General features: G+C 43.5%; 1 protein-coding gene across 1 annotated transcript in view; it reads left to right on the top strand.

Moving 5' to 3' along the window:
- The window catches only part of LOC134589222 (uncharacterized), a 62261-nt gene that overhangs the window by 33169 nt on the left and 6586 nt on the right, over nt 1-22506 (top strand). Inside the window, exons 8-12 of the mRNA XM_063444326.1 lie at nt 16336-16410; nt 17304-17443; nt 19083-19236; nt 19963-20038; nt 21456-21545. Of these exons, the coding sequence (XP_063300396.1) occupies nt 16336-16410; nt 17304-17443; nt 19083-19236; nt 19963-20038; nt 21456-21545 (535 nt within the window). The remainder of the gene's footprint in view (nt 1-16335; nt 16411-17303; nt 17444-19082; nt 19237-19962; nt 20039-21455; nt 21546-22506) is intronic.

The following is a 22506-nucleotide window of genomic DNA, read 5'->3' as shown; positions in this document are numbered from 1 at the left end:
TGTGCCTCTCATTTGGAACAGATGCGCAAAATCCAATAACGCTGGTACATGGTACCGGACCGATTGGTGAGAATCTACCCAAATACCTCTAGTGTATGCTGGAGATGTCAGGGAGACAGGGGAACAATGTATCATATATGGTGGACATGCCCGAAACTGACAAAATACTGGAGGGAGGTGGAGGAAATAGTGGGATTGGCCCTGGGTAGAGAACTCACAATTACTCCGGAGTGCGGACTCCTATTTATGGGTTTAGAGGAGCTCAACAACACGGACTCCCGTTTACTATTTCATATCCTCATATCAGCGAATACCCTAATAGCTAGGGCATGGAAGCAGGATCTTGCACCCACCAAAGAGGCCCTGCTTCAGCAAATTACCATGAATCTGGTATACGAAAAGGGATTGAACAGACAAAGTCTCTCGAACAAATTTGCCAACTTAGCCCATACTCAATGGGTGATAATAGTGGGCAAGGAGGGGGAGTGAAACACATAATGAGAAGAGGTTGCTGCGGAGCGTAGTGGACCACTAAAAGTAGTAACCCACATGTACATAGTTGTAAGGTTTATAGTTTTAATGTTACAAAAAGAAGGGAGCCAGTGTGCAGGATCACGATTCATGATGAAGCCCAATGGAGCATACCTATAGATAATAACAAGGATGATAGGTCGAGAGCGGCCATAGAGAACAAAGGCTCTAAGTACAAACAGGGAATGCTTACAGGACACCTAAGCATCGCCGAAAGGTGACTCAAGTTAGAATGACAGCTGTTTGTTCCCCTTGAACATTCCTCCCACCTCCCCTCCTCCTTCCAAATCCATCTCTGTACCCTTGTGTCCCCTCCCCTCCCCCCCCCCCTTTTATCCTCTTTTACTACGGAACAATAGTTCGTCAGTAAGGCAAAACTGTAATGTGGTACATTGACTATCGCACTTGAGTGTCAAAATGTGTCAATTGTCCATTGAAAGACAGGTCAAGCACAGATATTAGCACAGCCTAGGTACCCTGTACCATAACAGAGATAGCCAAGCGGTCTAATCTAATGTATACTGTGCACGTTCTACATGTTTTCCCCAAGTTTCTCACACGGCTACAGCAGCCATATAGTGGGGATATGTTGATCAACGCTTAAAGAGTGTCCGTTTGGACATAGTCACACATATAGGTTTATGTTTCTGTAACCACTATAACGCTACTCCCCGTCACCAGAGTAATTAACCCGTGGGAGGTACACTTTCGCAAACATATTACCAATGTGTCAGATAACGCACATACCAGAACAACATTTGTATAGTATCCTTGAATAAGCCTGTGATGTTATGTAACGGGAAAATCAAGAATAGATCATTTTGTGTTAGCTAGTCTGAACTGTTGGATTTGATGTGGATAATTGGCATATTAACCATGTAATGATGAACCCAAAATGATGAACACAAAATGTGAATGTAAGCCTACCCTCCCCCCCCCCCTTTCCTGTGATAAATCAATAAAAAACTACAAATTGAAAAAAAAAAGAAAAATTTAGTTTATACAACAAACATAAAAACCTTACATTTCAATTTGCTTGGTGACATAAAAGTTCAGCCTTAGCACAATGCGTTTCAACAGAGTTTGCATCTTCCTCAGGTGCTGGGTGCTTGATGCTGCAGGTATCCCCTTTTTTAAATTGACGAAATTGGTGCCAGAATAACCGGTTTCGTCATCAGTGATATAATTTACGGTTTTGCCTCATCCCAGGGCCCTATTTAGCCTTGTACTGCAAAGAGCCACAGATGTATTTTTTTCCCCAAGTAAGTGGGTTAATCTCATAAGAGCTGACATCACTTTCGGGTGTAACAAGATGATGACTCTGTCCGGTTGGTGAAATCGGAAGGGGATATTACCGATGATGATGGAACCAGTGATTTTTTTTTTTTTTTAATTCTTTATTTTATTTGTGCATGGAAATTCACATATAGCACACCGTGCAATAGTCAGGGTATGCAGAGTTGAACAAAGGTTTACATCAATTAGGCATGAAAAAACTTTGCACATTTTTTAATTTTTAACGTTTAACATCGAGTTATATCTAGGCTGACTGTTAATAAGAGTGAAAAACTTAGTGTAATACAGGTTATAATGGTAATAGAGAACATTGCAGGCTAGTTGTTCAAGCTGATGTTGCTATGTAATAGATGCTAGTGATTAGCTGTATCTGGCTAAACATGCTGAATAGATCAATCTTAGCTTAAATATGCGATATATGCTAGTATCTGAGTTTCATGGGCTAAGAAGCTCAATTTTATAATGTGGTCAGGCTTGGGTCAGTACAGCGTTAGCAAGAAAAGTAAAATTTGCATGCAAGCAAGCAAGCGGAATTACACATAGTAACTGCCAGTATTAAAAGTGAGTTTCTGGTTTATACAGGCTTATGTGGTTGTGTCATGTTATCAGGAATATTTCACTGTGGACATTAGGTGTTAGCTCTGTTTTGTCAGGTATGTTATGAATGAGATGTTGGGGTCAGAGCTGTGCCTATGTCAGGTTGTTATAGCCACTGGGTGTGTAGAAAGAGTGTTGGCAGAGGGTTGTGTGGGTTGTCAGGGTGGTCGCAGCAACAAATGTATGGGAGAGTGGTATAAACACATTTTAGTAATCACGGACACAGAACGAAAGTCATTTTGATTTTTGTATGCTGTTGGTTCTGTTGTGTTGCCGCGGAGGTTCGTGGGTCCCTTAGCCAATTCCCGTTGTGGGGAAGTTCCATGCTGGGTCATTGAGCCGATGTTTCTTTGGGGCTGCGAGTTGCACCTCTTCCAGGGTGTTCCGCTGTCTGAATGTCCCTCCATCGCTAATCCGTGGGGTGGTCCTCCATGTCATGCTTCTGTTAGTTGTAGAAGCTGCAGAGTGTGGAGGTACGCCTTGCTGGTCCCAAGTTCTGGTGCCATACGGTATATATGTTTGTTGGGTTTGCTTGACGCTCCATCTCCTGTGTGTCTGGTATTGAATGTCGGCACCCATTCCATGCGGTTCCCCCGCCAGTCTCGGTGGTCGCTGGTGTCTGTTGTGCTGGGCGGCATTTTTGGGGATTCGAGGTAGGGGCCCATAACAGCGGCGCCAGGTTACCGGGCAAAGCCACGTGGCCACCGTTTTCACCGCTTGTCTTCGGGTTAGGCCCTGGGTGCAGAGGATCGTCCAGAAGCTCTGGCACCGCTGATCGAAAGCCTCCAGGGACCCTGGTGCTTGCTTGTTGCTTGTGCCCGTTGCTGTGGGTTGATGCTGGGCCGCCATCTTGGGTGTGTGTTTTAGTTCCCAGATAGGCTCCGGTTTTCTGGCCAGCGGGGACCGGGATGACCCCCACCGGTCCAGGGGGGGGGCAGGAACAGTGTGGGTCTGCTGGACGTGCCGGTCGGCAGGGAAGTCGGCCGCCCCTCCCTCTCCTAGCCGTCTGCAGGCCCCGACGTGTATGGAACCAGTGATTTTGGCGCCAATATGGTGATTTTAAAAAATGGGATACCTGCCGCAACAAGCCACCAGCACCTGAGGAAGACACAGGCTGCATTGAAACGCCTTGTGCTAAGACTGTGAACTTTTGTGGCACCAAGCAAATTGGAATGTAAGGTTTTTATGTTTGTTGTATAAATAAAATGTAAACTTTATCTTATATTTGGTACTTCTCTTCAATTTTTTATTCCTGAGGATTAAAGCTGCTATCAATATACTGGTGGAACATCCTGCATATCACACTCAAGCGTATATATCTGAGCCAGTGTTAAATACAGGCTCTAGAAAATGTGAGTGTGATACCTTTTAGTGCTTTTTTACCTCTTTATTTATTCATTATACCTGCTGTATTGCCCTATGAGATTGTGTGTTTTATCTCTTTAGTGACCACCCAGGAATCTCTAAAAGAGTATATATAAGATTTTATATGTTAATATATATCACCATTTGTGGTACACTGTCACAAAAAATATTTTAGTGCCCTGTTCACCTTTCTTGTTCTGTTTGTTTAGGTTACTACAATAGTTTACAGTGAAGGGTTAGACGGGTTAGGTAAAGTCACATACAGGATAACAGGTGGTGAGTGGTTGTGTACCTTAGATATAGAACAGTCACTATAGTGATAAAGCCTGTAACATTGTGTAATTTAGAACATGTGCTGTTTGTTTAGTATTTTCAGCAGAACAAAAATACACATAAATCAACAATAATGGAGTATTTTATCAACTGTTTTGTCAATAGTTAAAGTTTGCTCTCAACAGGATTTAAAAATAAGGGTGGATCTCACATCCTCATTTCCTCCACGTGCAGTCACTTTAGGCTTTTGTGGGTTTCAGTAGAAAGAAAACACACATTATTCACAGTGTGAAGCAAAACTATAAATTGCTGTATCCCTCAATCTTAGTGCAGCATCAAAATATATATATTTTTTTATTACTGGCATTTATAAAGCGCCAACATATTCCGCAGCGCTGTACAATTGGGAGAACGATACAAGATAAACAGACCGATAAAAAAGGTAGATGGTCCTGCCTGTGAGCTTACAATCTAAAGGTAAAATAGGGAAATGAGACAAGAGGCAGCAGAGGAATTTGAAGGTGATGGCAGAGAGAATTTATTATATTACTCCAGTGATTGATAATATGCGAAGGGAGTGAGGAGGTGATCTTTGGTTCGAAACAGCTGGGGGAGTCATGCTATATAATTAGAAGGAACCAGGGTGGGTAGAGCAGAGTAGAAATAAAGATTCTTAGTTGCAGGGATGGAAGTTAAAGGGTGCAAAGCAAGAAGAGCGCTCCCTCGCTCCAGTCCACATTACACATGACTGCCAGTCCCAGGAGAGCCCTAAGGTGCTTCCAAGTGGTCTTTTGGGGGATAGCGTTTTTTGTAAATTTGACAATTTTTATTTTCATGAGAATGTTAACACAGTCGTGATGTTCAATTTTGTGTAGTCAATGAAACACATCGACATTGACATTGTAATATACAATTTGGTGATGTCTGACCAGCAGTCTGTACCAGTTCGAATAGGGTGGTTTCCTTTAACTCTCACATGTCAAATTATTACCTGTGCTTACATTACCTGTGTAACATCTCATTTAACATACATGTATGATTCTTCATAAAACAAAATACATACAACTATATAACTATATACCAATGGGTGTTTGATCATTTGGGGTAAAGTATGTCCTATCCTTTGCGTTCAAACCATCCTATAAGTATCGGGAAGTGTTAGATTTTCTCAACCTTTGATGCTTAGTGGGGTACGGGGTGTTTTTAAAAGAGTGACTGTAACGGATGACCTGGCACCCCGACTGAGTACCTCCGTTAATGGATGCTCCTAGTGCTTCCTGAGGACTCCAAGCACTCTGGTAGACACCACAATCACCGAATCCGAGAAACCTTTAAATTCTCCCAAGCATATGAATGCTGTAGACCATTGAATAGGAACCATACGAATAGGCTTGTACTCCTAGCAGTCAACTGGAACAGCATGCAATAAATCCTTCCCCCCAATAATGAGACGACACATCACTTTGAGGGTAAAACAGGAACTCTGGACTGGCTCATGCAGCCTGGCTTTTATTTCCAACTCACACATACAGGCCACACCCAGGGGGAGGCATAAAAGAACCAATGACATAGATGTTACCTCCCACACATCCCCTCCCCTTAGTGTGACACATAATCCCATTATGCATACAGTGTAAAATATACTTTTACACAACTTTCATAACTTTAAAACCATACATCACATTCACATAAAAATACATATCCACAATCAATCCATTCAGGGGAACAACATATTAAAAAATGAATCCGACCAGGGGTTCAAAAGTTACTAAAAGTATCTTTTGTTCCTTTCTGGCTGGCAGAAAAACATCCCCACAATGCACCCTGGTTTCCTCCCTTCTGCCCTGGAGTTAATTGGAGAAGTAATCCAATTACCCAGGACTAAAGGCAGACTCCATTAACCACATGGTTGCAAAACGACATAAAACACTTTAAAATACATAAAGTCACATTTACACATAACACACAGACATTTCACCTATCCCCAGATAGCTGGGATCTGCACGCACAAAACTACCGAATAGCGCGCAGATCCTACTCACACAGTACAATTGCCATGGAGCTAAAGTCTTTCCCATAGTCTTTCATTATATGAATAGGCTCCATGGTATGGCTATCTGGGGTATCACATTCCCATAAAGTCTGGTCCATAGTCCAAAGGCAAGAGGCGGGCAATCAGCCCCCTCCAAGGACACGTGGCGAGGTTGGTTTCGCCACACTTCTCCCCTTTACCCCCCAGACTAACAGGGTACTTGACCTCCTGCCGGTCAGTGCCCTTGTTAGTCCAGCAGCCCACCCACAAGACAGAAACAGCAGAGCAGCCCACCCACAATAAACAGTTACTACACCTGGGTGAGGGAGAATCTTGTCCAGGTTCAGGACAAGGTAGGTTGGTAGGTTGCTGAGGGGGCAGAGACCAGCGGTACTCTGTCCTGTTGCCAGCACTACCACGGGAGTAGTCTGGTTGGAGCCTGGTTGCTGGAGACCGACTGTCTCCCCTTTAAATACACCGCTCTGCTGCTGGAGACCGACTGTCTCCCCTTGAGTTACACCGCTCTGCTGCTGGAGACCGACTGTCTCCCCTTGAGTTACACAGCTCTGCTGCTGGAGACCGACTGTCTCCCCTTTAGTTACACAGCTCTGCTGCTGGAGACAGACTGTTTCCCCTTTAAATACACCGCTCTGCTGCTGGAGACCGACTGTCTCCCCTTGAGTTACACCGCTCTGCTGCTGGAGACCGACTGTCTCCCCTTGAGTTACACAACTCTGCTGCTGGAGACCGACTGTCTCCCCTTTAGTTACACAGCTCTGCTGCTGGAGACAGACTGTCTCCCCTTTGGCTAAACAGCCCTGTTGTGGGGGGGCAGGACCGACCGTCCCTACCCCCTGTGCTGGAAGTGCAGAGACCACGGTCCCATCTGCACAGGTGTGGGGCTTACAGTCTCCCCCTGGTACATTAAGCTGCCGCTGGGGAGAGGTGGTAACCAGCTCCTCTCCCATTAGAACACTCTGCCGCTGGGGAATGGAGACTGGGCTCTCCATTCCCTGTACATTAATGATCCGCCGCTGGGGAGAGGTGGTAACAATCTCCTCTCCCATGCATACTTCCCGTCTCTGCGGAGGGAGACCGACTGTCTCTCCTCCCAGCACAGAGTCCTGCTGTGGGGGAAAGGGGGCTGGGCTCTCTATTCCCTGCTGGATACTCTGCCGCTGGGGAATGGAGACCGGGCTCCCAATTCCCAACAAATCACACTGCCGCTGGGGAGGGAGGACGGCTCCTTCAGCTCCCTGTAACTTGGGCGCAGAGACCACGGTCCCATCTGCGCTGGTGTGGGGCTTACGGTCTCCCCTTGGTGGGTTAGGCTGCCGCTGGAGAGAGGGTGTAACAAGCTCCTCTCTCTGAACTGTAACCTGCCGCTGGGGATCTGGGCCGACTGCCCAGCATCCCTGTAGGGCCGGTAGAGAGACCTCGATCCCATCTCCACCTGCCATCTGTGGGTCTCTCCAGGACCAGTCTATGAGGTCCCCTACTTCTGCAACTGGTAGTGAAGCAGGGGGTACCTCTGCCGCGTTTTCCCAGCTATAGGCTAGCAGGTCTGGGTCTGCCACCCAGTTTTCCCGGTCTGCGTCCCTGCTCTGCGGCTGGCAGGAATTTAATAGTTCTACATAGTCCATCTCCAGCTCTCGTTCCATGGCAACGAAACGGCGGAGGTCTTCTCCCAGTCCAATAGATCTCGGGCCCTGTATCATCTCACCTCGGTAATGAAAGATAGCCCAGTACCGTGACTCTGCTGGACTGCCGAAGTCGACATCCTCCACTAAGGCTTTCCACAACAGGCCAGGGCTTGTGTAGTTCTCCCCCTCTGGCTGGATGCCCTCTGCCCTCCACGTCTCTGGCTGGACAGTGCACCACCACAGTGCCCGGTATGAGGCGTCCAGGCTCAGTTCCCTTTCCACGAGGTACTCGAGTTGTCTTACCCGCTGCCCTCCAGGTTGATCTCCCAGAAGTGGCATCCGCCAGGCCATTTGTTCCTCCAACTGGTATGCGACACCAGGAAGGCGCTGCTGCCGTTGATACTGGACTTCCTCCAGGGCATCGTACCATAATTCTTTCCGGGCATTATCTCTCCATTCTAATTCACTCTCTTCCTCAGGTGTGTGTGTTGCCCAGGGATCTACGAACCCCATTTTCCCAAATCTTTGTGTAGACAGGGACGCTGTAGGCATACTAGCGTCGCCCTCAATTTGTAAATCCAAACGTACTGTGTCTCCGAGCTGCTTTATCTCGCACTAGGACGCCATCCCACCGCTTGCCACCAATGTAACGGATCACCTGGCACCCCGACTGAGTACCTCCGTTAATGGATGCTCCTAGTGCTTCCTGAGGACTCCAAGCACTCTGGTAGACACCACAATCACCAAATCCGAGAAACCTTTAAATTCTCCCAAGCATATGAATGCTGTAGACCATTGAATAGGAACCATACGAATAGGCTTGTACTCCTAGCAGTCAACTGGAACAGCATGCAATAAATCCTTCCCCCCAATAATGAGACGACACATCACTTTGAGGGTAAAACAGGAACTCTGGACTGGCTCATCCAGCCTGGCTTTTATTTCCAACTCACACATACAGGCCACACCCAGGGGGAGGCATAAAAGAACCAATGACATAGATGTTACCTCCCACACATCCCCTCCCCTTAGTGTGACACATAATCCCATTATGCATACAGTGTAAAATATACTTTTACACAACTTTCATAACTTTAAAACCATACATCACATTCACATAAAAATACATATCCACAATCAATCCATTCAGGGGAACAACATATTAAAAAATGGCATGAATCCGACCAGGGGTTCAAAAGTTACTAAAAGTATCTTTTGTTCCTTTCTGGCTGGCAGAAAAACATCCCCACAATGCACCCTGGTTTCCTCCCTTCTGCCCTGGAGTTAATTGGAGAAGTAATCCAATTACCCAGGACTAAAGGCAGACTCCATTAACCACATGGTTGCAAAACGACATAAAACACTTTAAAATACATAAAGTCACATTTACACATAACACACAGACATTTCACCTATCCCCAGATAGCTGGGATCTGCACGCACAAAACTACCGAATAGCGCGCAGATCCTACTCACACAGTACAATTGCCATGGAGCTAAAGTCTTTCCCATAGTCTTTCATTATATGAATAGGCTCCATGGTATGGCTATCTGGGGAGGTTACTGCACGCATGCACAGTGCTTATTAAAGGGCTGCACATGCGCGAACGGGAGGTTACTGCACGCATGCGCAGTGCTCATTAAAGGGTGCATGCGCAGATTATCGTCGCGCATGGCGGCAACTATGATGACTGTCGAGTATATACAAGTGTGGGCGGTCTTGTAGAGTGATGAGGTACTGTAGCTTGTCTGCTTAGTATTGTGCATGCGCAAATAGGAAGTTACTATGTACATGCGCGGCAGTTTGCCGTTATGCGCATGCGCGGACGGGAGGTTACTGCATGCATGCGCAGTGCTCATTAAACAGCGCATGCACAGATCATCGTCGCGTGTGGCGGCAATTAGGATGACTGTGGAGCATATCCACTTTTTGCCAACAAGCAAGATGGCGGTTTTGGTCGCTTGATAAAGTGTGAGTACACTTATTGCCTTTAGAGGTGGGTTATTTGAATATTGACACCTGCTATTACTGTTTAGGTCCCATGTTTCTCTTTACTCCCTATATGTTTCCAGTACATTTAAATAGTTTTATTTGATATTGCTATGCTATTACCAGGATATTGTGCCAGCACTTGAGGTGGTGATGTCACTTCCTGTGCATTGTATCTGCCTTTACTTCTGTTACTTTGTTTATATTTATTTTTTCTTATATGTTTACATTCTGGTACTTTTTTGTACATAATAAAATTTAAATAATTTTTTGAGATTGTTATGGTGTGCATTCTATATCCTATATACATATGGCTATCTGGGGTATCACATTCCCATAAAGTCTGGTCCATAGTCCAAAGGCAAGAGGCGGGCAATCAGCCCCCTCCAAGGACACGTGGCGAGGTCGGTTTCGCCACAGTGACCTTCTGCTGGTTTAGAGGGGACTGCTTGGATTAGCTGCTTGTTGACCTAGAGTTAGTTGGAGTAGCCACTCAGTTTTGCTCAGGTGAGGGTACCACTTGTGTCCCGTCACCTGCAACAATGATATACTTTAAATAAAAATAGTGGGTTTTTTTTGTTTTTTTTCCTTCCAGTGTCCCTACCATTAGGTGTTTACAGCTAGGATGAGTCCTGTGTTGTCTGGATATACCTGTCCCATTTATCCCGAACTTCTTGAAATTTGTCACCTGCCATGCATTCATAGTGTAAATTAGTGAATATTTGGTTTCTAAGAGCTTGCGTAGAAGGCGGCTCGGGGGATTTCCAGGCTCTGGCTATTAGGATGTTTTATTATGCAGTGGAATATAGGAATTGAATCTAGTTTGCTAAATACGTCTATTGACATTAAGAGGAGACTCCTCTCCGGCCGTAGAGTAACCTTGGTGCCTATAAGGTTGTAGTTTTGTAGCAGCCCCACCAAACGTTGTACATGGTCCCCTTAGTGGTCTTGCACCTCCAGCAAGTCCCTGAGGTGTTGGGTACATGTTCGCCAGCCTCACTGGCATCAAGTACCATCTGTATTGTAACTTGAGAAAAGAAAAAGTTACCTGCGCTCTCTCCTTAATCCCTATGTATATTTAGACAAATGGAGGTCATTTAGTTGCTCCAATGGCCATTGGAGGGAATGCCCGCCTGCCAGTGTCATTGCTGCCGGCCCAGTAGTGATGTGAGTGAGCACAGAACTTGTCTTTTTGTATTTGTATTGTAACTTGCGTATGAGTTCAAAGTGGGAGGCGCAGGCTGATCTGCCCTTGTGAGCCATGTAGGCTCTTTTCCATTGGAGTGGTGTGAAGTGTGAGTCTATGTCTGTTTGCCATGCCTGTTTGTGTATATAGCCGTGAAATCTCTAGGTTCAGTATTCAGTACAGCATAACTTAGGGACAGTGTTCTCTTGGGTGTGGCCAGAGATAGGCAGGCTCTTTCATAAGGGGTGAAATTAACCCTTTGCTCTGTCCTCTTTAGTTGGCCCTGTAACACTGATTTGACCTGTAGGTAGGAAAACACCGTTGTAGATGGTAGGTTATACTTGGCTTGTAACTCCGGATGTTGTAATAGTTTACCCGCTTCGTAAAGCTGGTGGACATGGGTGCAACCTCCATTTACTCAGGGTCTATAGTCGAAAGATGGATTCATGAAGTGTATGCTTAGGAGTGGGGAAGCCAGAGACCAGGTCCCGGACGAGCACACTCTATCTCTCTCTTAGTCTCATATCTGTAATAGCAATGAGTTGGTTTGAAACATGTCTGGCGGTTTAGGTCGGTCTGTTTTAGGTATCCAAAAGAGGTGGCTTATAGCTTTGTGGCTGCCCAGTGGGATTCGATTGTGATCCACTGTGGGGGTGCTATCTTCATGTGAGATGTCACTATTGTGGCCAAGATAGCAGCTTTATAGCATAGTTTGATTTCAGGCATTCCCAACCCTTCCTCTTCCTCAGAGGACCATATAGGAGTTTAGCACTAACCCTACTTCTTCGACCACTCCAGACAAAGTTTAGAAACATATTTTGGACTGTTTTGAAGTATGTAACTGGTATAGGTATTTGTAGTGTTCTGAATAGATATTGCAACTTTGGCAATAGGGACATCTTTAGAGCAGCGATCCTGCCCACCCAAGATAAGAATTTTGCTTCCCAGGATTTAAGAGGGTGGGATTTTCAGGCCCAAAAAGGTCTGGTAGTTCGTTCTCCAGTCAAAGGAGAATGCCCATCGCAGATTTTGCCTCTCTATCTCCCCTAAGTCAATGCACATTGCCTGGGTCGTAGTGATGTTAAATTTATTGTAGGACTGTTGTCCATATTCTGCTATAACCTGTATCAGGGTGGGGAGGGAGACCTGTGGTTGAGTCAATGTCAGAAGGACATCGTCCGCAAAGAGGTTGGCCTTAATTCCGTTTGGCCTAGTGTTATTCTGTGGATGTTTGGGTGGTCTCTGATCGTATTTTCCAGATGCTCTAGTGCCATGACATACAACAAAGGGGATAACAGGCAGCCCTGCCGAGACCTGTTCGATATTTAAAATGCGTCCGACACGAACCCCGCGTTCAGAGTCGTTGGAGAGCTGTGCAATGCCTGGACCACTGCCATGAATTCATCTGGTACACCGAATTTGGCCAAGACCGCCTCCAGGAATTTACGATTGAGGCGATCAAATGCCTTGTCCAGTACAGAGACATGAGTAGGCCCCCGCCTGTGGACCCCAGTTTGATGTTATGGATGAGATCAAATATTTTTCGCGTGTTGTCTGATCCTTGTTTTCCAACCATGAATCCCATCTAATCCATATGGATGATGTGTGGCAATATTTTTCCTAGCCTCAGAGCAAAAATCATGGCAAAGATCTTTGCGTCCGTGTTCAGGAGGGATATTGGCCTGAAGTTTTGGGGTAGGTGTGGCGATTTACCGAGTTTTGGTGAGGTGATAATGTGTGCCAGGAGCATGTCTTTGTGCTTGGTATTTGTAGAGAACGCCTCCGTGTCTGCTCTAGCTAGGTGGGGTGCCAAGGTCTCCCGATATTTCTTAAAGTATGTGTTGGCGAAGCCATCTGGCCCTGGTGCTTTCCCAGTAGGGAGTGCTTCAATAACCTCTATTATTTCTTAGGTCTTGACTGGCGCACAAACGTTTCCCTCTGTTTGGGACAGTGGCGTAGCTACCAAGGTCGCAGGGATCGCAGTTGTGACCGGCCCCTAACTGCAGGGGGCCTGGCCGCAGCCACGACCCCTGCAAACGTGTGCCTCCTAGATGTTGCCCCCTCCATGTTCCCCCTGTCATAGGGGGCCCAAGAGGTGGCCCGCTGACCACCTAATGGACCCCCCTGGCGGGCGGCAGAGTTCCTGTCAGAAGCGGCAAGGGAGCTGTGTTCTCTCTGCTCTACTCCCTTGCGCGCCGTTTGCTGATGCTGGGAGCCGGAATATGACATCATATTCCGGCTCCTGGCATCAATAGACAGCCCGTGAGGGAGCAGAGCGGAGAGATAATAGCTCCCTCACCGCGTCTGACAGGAACAATGCCGCCCACCGCACTGAAGGCCCACTGGACCCCAGGGACAGATCCAAACCTGGTCTCCAGGTAGGGAGGCTGGGTGGACATTTAATATTAATAATGTGTGTGTGTATGTGTGTATATGTAAGTGTATGTGTGTATGTGTAAGTGTATGTGTGTCTGAGTGTGTGTATGTGTTTTTCTGTGAGTGTGTGTGTCTGAGTGTATGTATGTGTGTCTGAGTGTGTCTGTGAGTGTGTGTCTATAAGTGTATGTGTCTGTAAGTGTATGTGTGTCTCACTGTGCGTATGTGTGTGTGTGTGTCGTGTATGTGTGTGTATGTGTGTGTGTGTCTGAGTGTATGTGTGTCTGTAAATGTATGTGTGTCTGTGAGTGTGCGCGTCTGTGCGTGTATGTGTCTGTGAGTGTATGTGTCTGAGTGTGTGTATATGAGTGTATGTGTCTCTACATGTATGTGTGTGGGTCTGTATGTATGTGTCTGCATGTGTATCTGTGTGTCTGTATGTGTGGGGGGCGGGGACGTGTGGGGTAGGAGGTAGATGTATGGGGGGGGCCCAGGGCAATTTTCTAAACGGGGCCCCGTGGTTTCTAGTTACGCCTCTGGTTGGGGACTTAGTGTGGGTAGCTTGATCTTGTCTAGATACGCATTTATGTGTGTCTCCAGAGGCTCTGGGGTGTTCTAGTTGCTGTTCAAGTTATCTACGGAACTAAAGTACCTTGCAAACTCGTTGCTGATTTCTCTAGGTATCATTACTTTGGTACCATTGCTGGCCAGGAGGTAGTCAATTTTCCAGTTCGCCTGTGAATTTTTTAATCTATTGATCAGTAGTTTGCTGGCCCTGTTGCCCTGCATATAGTATTTAGCTCTGAGGCAGTGCAGCTGATATCCCACTGCGTCTAAAGCTTGTTGGTGTAATTGCCTCATAATAGAGGTAATTTGAGAGCGTAAATCTGCAGATGGGTGTAAGTGGTTCTGGATAGTGAGGCGAAATAGTTCTTGTTGTTGGGACAAGAGTTTAGCACTAAAGCATTTTTTTAAATAGGATGCTCTACGAATCAATATGCCTCTAGCTACCGCTTTGTGTGCCAACCATATGGTCTGAGGGGACATGTCTGGTGTATCATTGTCTGAGAAGTAATCCGTTAGGGATTGTTTAACCCCTTAAGGACCAAACTTCTGGAATAAAAGGGAATCATGACATGTCACACATGTCATGTGTCCTTAAGGGGTTAAGTTCCTGAGTGAAAGTGTCATCCTGCAGGAGTGAGATATTCAGCCTTCAGGTGCTGCGTTGTTTATATTCATAATAGTCTCTGAGTTCCAGCGTGACCGGCGCATGGTCCAACCATGTTATGTCCCCTATGCTGCAGCCAACCACTTGGTTTAGGGCTGACCCCAACATAAGGAAATTGTCTATACGGGAGTAGGTGTTTTGCACCGAGGAGTAGAATGTGTATGACTTCTCTGTTGCATGATAGAGCCTCCATATATCATATACATGGTATAAGGAAAGTAGTTTCTGTATCGATTTACTGTGGCGGTGTAATGGTCTGTAATGTGAACTCCTTGGGGATAATGTTGTGTCCAACTTTGCATCTAGGACGTGGTTGAAATCACCACATACTATAGGGGTCCCTTGTTGGAATTTGGATAGTTAATGAAGGACCTGGTGCAGGAAGTTCCATTGGTTTGTGTTGGGAGCATAGATGTTAGCAATTGTGTATTGATATTGTTTATCGTTCCCACTATAAAGACATAACGTCCCTGATCATCAATGTCTTGGGTGTGGACTGTAATTGACACCCCTTTGTTGATTAGTATGGATGCCTCCCTGGTTTTTGCCTGTGAGGTGGCATGGAATTGAGGGATAGCGGTTTTTGATAGCCCCCCTTGAAAGTGCCACCCTCGGGATAGATGCAGCACTGATTACATGATAAATGAGTATATATCCAAGATTGGAGCACTACAGCAATACCCAGAGAGCTTGGAAACAGCCATACCTACATATAGTTTAAACATATTTTACTTCATATTTCAATTTAAACACTGGTCTATTGTTTTTGTTCAAAAGACAACTTTTCTTATAGGAACACTATAATGATAGGAATACAAACCTGTTTTCATAACGCTTTAGTGTTCCTGTCCTAGTTATTGAGCCCCTCCTCACCTTTTTTTCAATACATTTTTCATAAAATAAAGCTTTTTACATACCATTTTCCGTCATCAAGGCTCCCTCGCATTGCTAACCTCTCCTTTCCCCCCAGCAGCGTCATGGTGGAGTAATGCTCTCCTCCATGATGATACAGTCCAATGCTCCTCATAGAGCAAATGGTTCCCAAATCAGTCCTCTAGGCCCACCAACAATCCAGGATTTATGTATTTCCTTTTTTTCATTCCAATGAAAATACTGACAAAGCCTGGACTGTTAGTGGGTCATGAGGACTAGTTGGAACTACTATCATAGAGGAACGCAAGCATTCAAGCTTCCTCATAGGAAAGCATTCAATCAGTTTTATTTCAGAGGTGGATTTAACCCTGTCTTTTAAATGTTGTAGTTTCTAAAAATCTGATATTAAAACCTTAAAAACACAAAAGGACAAGACCACCGCACCCTGGCCACTTTATTGAAATGAAGTGGCCTGTGTGACTTTAGTGGCTCTTTACATTTAGAATTTTTTATATTAATAAAAACATGTATTCCTTGAAGGCAAATTTTAATTTCCTAGAATATACTGTTTGCTTATGCCTTATATGTAACAATTATGCGTTTGTGAGGGATTCAACATAAAATTAGCAAGGTAATTCACTAAAGTGAGAATTCAAAGTGACCTCAAAGTGAATTTTTAAATTGAAGGTCAAAGGAGCCAAACTGGTAGCATAGCTGAGTTAGAGAATATTTCCAGTTTCACTGTTTTGACCTTCAATTTTCAATTCCCTTTGAACTCTCATTTTAGTGATTTACCCCGATAATGTAGAAACTTACACTGGTGTATTTAGTGTTATCCTGGTACTGAGTGGGTCCATCTTGGTTCTATGCCATATAAGTAGAGGAGGAAAGACAGCAACAATGCTTTATAATAATCTGTATATTTATTTCTGTTTTCTGTAGATATAACCCCAGAGGAAGCTCTGCGGTCAGGAATACACACGTTGCTGCAGCCAGTTCTCCGTGTCTACTTTGTTGGTAGGAAATCGTCTAATTATTCTGATTCATTTCACATGGTTTAAAGGGCCAGAGCTTGAGCAATGAGCAACCCTGGTCTTACAGGTCCAAGGTTTTTTTTATTTAAGGATCATTATTTTTTCTAATATTCATAGACCTATGCAGAGGGGAAATAAATACTAAATATTGTGCCAAAATTAGAACAAGACGTGAAGACAGCCCTCGTCAATCAAACCCAGTGTCTAAGGAAGTAGACAATAATATCACAAAATAAACAAAGTAAACAGTGTTTACATAGATACATTAGATAAATTAGAAATGGAAGATGTAGAATGCAAAGATAATTTGAAGGTTAGACCAGACTTTGGGAGGACACGTGGTGCAAAATGAGACAGTGTGTCTGCAATATAAGAGCAATTCAAAGTTTAGATAATTAGCTGAACCAAAGGTGATTTTATGGATTTCTTACAAAATGTAGACATAGTCTGATTGGATAAGGTTGATTGTTCTCTATACAAAATGATTACAAATCAGAACAAATTAGCACATCACACCAGGATCATGCAAGGCAAACAATGCAAGGGTACAGGTCTCTTTCCCAGAAGTAGGCCAAAATGTATGGAACAAAGAGAATAACCCAATCATACATTATGTGTAAAAGGACAATCTTTATTCATTGGATGTTCTAGTGAAACAGACAATGCTTACATTCCGAATAAAATACATATAATGCATACAGTATCAAACCTGTAAGACAAGATGCAGCACGAAGTGTTACCTCAACAGCAATGTAAATAGCTAGAGATTTCCTGAGTAGGATATTAATTGAAACCCTAGGGATACAGGTTTTTAGCCCATGTATATATACTTCTAATAATAATAATTCTAATAATTTATGTTTTTTCTTGCTCCAGGTTATTTAAACGTCAACACCTTAATGTACGTTTGGGACCAGTATATTATTGGCCTTGATCAGCCAGCTTATAACTGTCTGCCAGCCATGAGCTTTGTATTCCTTATTTTACTGCATGAGCATATAAATGGCTGCAGCTCGGTAAGTACAACACATGACTGGTAATTAAACGCCAGTATATAAACCAAATATTTCTCTTATCTGTAAACATTGTGACTCAAAGCAACTCGTGAAAAGATTTTGTCTGAGAGACCACCGGTAGATTTCACCAAGTAAAACCAGTGAAGACTAGGTGCATTTAGTTTTCTGTGAGACACAACAACCAACAGAGTGCACAAGATCTCAACACATATATTGCACCATATGTTTATTGTGGAACTGTTACATCTGATTCCCTTGCCTCCATATAAATACTACTGAGATGATTTGTGAAGGGCAGTGCAATGAAGTAAACAAAAACACAATTTTTATGAAAATGTCATCGTCCCATAAAGCTCCAGACTCGCTCATGTGTGATCAATAACATAACCAATAACTATTGTTTCTCTCAACTGTGCACGAATCTCAGATGTGAGAAGTACAGTTTTAAGCATTTGGTTTTGCATTTTAGCTTTGAAGTACTGCATTATGCAACTGTGCAGTCCATCTGTCTACAGTGACAGTCACCAGGCAGTCACCAATAGTTCTCTGCCCTCTTCCTCCACCAGAGGAAGAAATTAATGATCCTTGGCAGTAGGATCTATAATACATTATAAAGGAATTGTCCGTTGGAAAGTGGATATAATGAATAAATGTGGCATTGAAGGTTGAGGGGTAATTTGTTAAAAGCAAGAAGGACCAGGGGGGAACGTCAGGCTGAAAGGAAGCTGAGAGGCATGGGGTATGAAAGAGAAAGTAGGACAGACGTAATACTGAGCTGACAGGGGGCAAAGAGATGTGGATCATGTATAAAGACACTGTAGCGCTGTCACTGTGAAAACTAAAAGACTATGAGGAATGAGAAGAGGAAACTCAGAGGAACAATGTGCTCACAGACATAAGAGAAGGATGATAAATATAAGAGATCGGTACAGAAAAACATGCAGGATTATTCAGCAAAATCCAGATTTTGTATTCTGAATGATGCCATACAGTACCAGCTGGTTTTGCCCCATTCAATGTCGGGCCATTCAGGATGCAAAATTAGGATATTGTTGATTCCATTTAACATTGTCCGGATTTTGCAGACAAGGCTCTGAATGAGCCTGAAGATGATCTGGATTTTTAATTTGCCAAACAGTGCCAGATGTCTGAAATCCAGACCTAGATTGTAAAAATCCGAGCCAGGATGCTTCAAATTGAGCCTGGATTTTTAAAATCCTAATTATTTGTCTACTGGCAGCACACGCAGCAAATATCGTTCACTTGCTCTTTGTGAATTTGCATCCTGCAGGATGCATTTGGTCCTGACCTAATTTAAAATCGATACTTTGTGAATGTTCTGAATCCTATACATTGTTCCATTTTCACTGGATTTTGCCAATTGGCCAAAATCCGTTGAATTACCCTGATGAAGTATGAATGACTATCCAAATCTACACAGATCAGTAATGTACTATCATGCTGGAGCTCTGTGCTAGCCTGTGGGTTAAACTAGTATAAGATCATGATCCACATTATGTGCAACAGTTACTTTATACAAATTAAATGTTGGAAGACATTAACACATTCTGTCAGTATCCGTCTTATTTACTGCTACAAGTTCTCAAAACAAATAATATTCAAATCTTCTTTATTACAGCTCCATGAAATGGAATCAGTACTGAAAACACGAGGCCCCGCGTTATCTGTCCAAGAGTTTCAGATGATAATAAATAAACATTTTTATACTGAGCTATTTGGCCTACTAAACAAAGGCGAAAACAATCTGTACCCAGTGTATGATCCAACTCAAGGTCAGTCATTTTGCATTATTCTTTGTGAAGAAGTAATCTTCAAAATTGATTTTTCTAGACATATTGTTTTTATCTAGAAAACGTGAAATTATGGAAGAGTTTAAGAAAACATATGCTATGTATTTGAACATAGAAATATGTAAAACATTAAAAGAAAACCGTACAATTCTACAAGAGATATGGTTCAGTTATCTACCCCAATAATATCTAATCCACTGCATCAAAAATTTCAATGGGGGAATTAAAAATTGCACTGTGGGAAGGGGGGAATGAAAAAATGCATTGTGTCCTTCAGTGAAGAATTGTTCTTTTACAATGTTGCATATCTTTATATATTACTGTATAATACATCCTCACTCCTTTCAATAAATTACTAGGTGTTCTTACTTACTTGAGGCTTGACATATCACTAAATTGCAGGATAGTGTCATATTTGAACATGAACAATCTTGATGTGCCTTATTGTAGGGATCTATGGTGGATTCATCCATAAATTAGATTGACAAGAAGGCACGCATAAATAAACAAATAAATGTTGACCTATGAAAATTACAATTGAACAAGTCTGCTTGTCAGGGCATTTATAAAGATAAAGCAAATCTTGCTCTTAAAATCAAAGTACTTGACGAAAAAATACACAATTTAGGTATATGCATGTATTGCCTATGATGGGTTCCCCTTAAGTCAATACAAACTATGGTCCTATAGTTAATCATTTATTTTCAGCCATCCCGCAATGGAGTCATCGTTCAAGAGTTACCATCCCACCAAGAACCAGACCCCAGGATAGACGAAAAGCAAGGTAAATGTATTTTTCTCCGTAGTGAACTCTTTTTAAAATAAAACTTGGTAAAAAGTAATATTTATAGCATTGTAAAGGGAGACTGTGCAAGTTAGGGGTGCACAATGCAAACCTTAAGTTTTCAGAACTACAAATAGGAAGAATTATTTCTTACAACACCGGGATACTGTGAGGTTGTATTATGCATCCAATACTGATAAATAATACAGTGTCAGAGGAAAATATTTTTATAGCACAATTTTATTTCATCAAAAGCATTAATACCGTCCTATCCCAACCTAAAAAATAATACAGCGAGCTTTAGCATTGGGAGGAAAGAAACAGATGTCCTTGACAACAACAGAGCATTATTACATCTTCAAAACAGTTGTCTTTAAGGACTATTGGAACTTGTAACGGATCCACTGGCACCCCGACTGGGTACCGTTAGACCAGGAAACTTGGAACAAAACTACAATGTTTATATGTACTCATGGAATTATAGAACAGCATCCTGAGACAATATATTCATGGGCGTTCTCACCTGCTCAGTTGTTTAAGTAATTTTTCATTAGTTTTCCAATACTCCAGGAGTATATAATCCAAGGTCCACAGATTTGCACCACAATAGGTACCAAGCAGACGCCAAAGTCCAAACGCTTAGAAATGTAGGCTCTCCTTCTTTATTTATACATTACCCTGGTCTCATCCTCCGTGCATTACATATTCATAGGCACACTTGGCCACAGTGTCACACTTTTTTGATACATTGTTTCTATGCCGTGGAATGATTTTTCTAAGTATAACAAAAGTAGGAGTTTTTATCCTTGAAGAGTCTACATTTCTATGCATTTGTATTTTAGAACAACATGTTCTCTCCATTGTTATCATGCTAATGAACAAGTTATCTGGCTGTAATGTTGACTATAAGTCTGACCAGTAATTGGTATCTGTCCTATTGGAGGTCTTTGATTACCAGTTATGGTCTGTTCCATTATATAAAACATAACGCTTAATGACTGGGAATGAGCCACTGCTGTAGGTTTTAACATTTCCCATAGAGATTAACATTAGGAAAGCCTGCTTTCAATGCTAGACAGTAGAAATGAACCCCTTTTATTATGTAACTTAAATCTACACCTGCCTCATGTAGGTCTAAAGAAGGAAAGACAGGTTAATGACTGCATATCTCGATGTCTGCTATACTTTAAAATGCAGTTATTCTATGTTTAAGTAGTGCTCAGGATAAGCTTCTTTATTCCACCTTTATCTTCATGTATAGATATATAAATTGCACAATGGCAATTGCTAAGTGGTGGTTGGTATCCGTGGATTAGGACATGAGTAGTGTGTAGTATTGACCATGAAAACTTCCATATTTTTTAATCACAAATGTAAATATTATGTTTTGAATCTTTTAACAAATGTGATTGTACAGGGAAGAAAGAGAAATACTTAAGAGAGAAACTGCTGAACGGCAACAAAGAGAAGAGCAGATGAGACTTATTCAAGACGATTTGCAGAAAAGGTGAGATATTTGATAATATGAAAATTCAACAGCAATGCACCAACAATGTATTCACCACTCAAAGTGAGACAGTTCTTTTATTGTGCTAAATGTAAATTACATGACATGTACGAGACATGAACACAATCTTAACCAGTGCATATAGTGCTGCGCACAAGTAAGTTTACATAGGAGCTCTGATGAGGGGGGTGCGCAGCCCACCAAGAACAACAAGACGTAGAATTCCACAGGCGTCACAAAGGTGAAGGCAAAAAAGTATTTATTGGAGAACAAAAAGGACAAAAAAAAAAAAAAAATTCGGCCTAGAGGCCTTAGTCATGATCAATAAACTAAAACTGCTTCATTGAGTTGTTTTGATGGCTACAGTATTCCTTTAAAAATACATTTACAGGGGGCGGAGCCTGACCGGGAAGCTGGACAGACATGCTTTTTGTGAGCTCCCGAGCTTGATCCGGAATCTTGCCTAAAATAGGGGGTAAAACACCCAACCCAGAACCCTTACCTGCCTCACTGTGGACTACAGAGTCTGGGGAACCGGGGGACACCTCGCAAGCCTGAATGCCGGCAGAATTCTCGGAGCTGCTCTCCCGGCCCATCAAAACAAGCGATACCCGAAGTATCGGACCTCCCCCCCCCCCTAGGACCGGTGGGGGTTATCCCGGCTCCACTCAGCCTGTATCACGACTACCCCAGCCACTGGCTTCACCAAGCAATGGAACCAGCGGTCAACCGAGTTCGCAAAGGCCCAAACAAGATGGCGGCCTGCACGAGACCCGCGAAGCAAAGCACCCTCATAAAGCCACCTAAACTTGTCCACGACTTCTTTCAGAGGCTCTGCACCAACCTATGGGCACAACACCACAACAGGGGTCGGTCATTCCGACTAGCAGTGAAGGAAACGGCGGCATGGATCCGCCCTGCCACCCGGCGCCGCTTGTGCAGACACTCGCATCGCGCCCCC

Source organism: Pelobates fuscus, chromosome 1 (genome assembly GCF_036172605.1).
Source record: "Pelobates fuscus isolate aPelFus1 chromosome 1, aPelFus1.pri, whole genome shotgun sequence".
Lineage (NCBI taxonomy): Eukaryota > Metazoa > Chordata > Amphibia > Anura > Pelobatidae > Pelobates > Pelobates fuscus.
The sequence above is the reverse complement of the archived record's forward strand: the minus strand, read 5'-3'. Positions and strand labels throughout refer to the sequence as shown.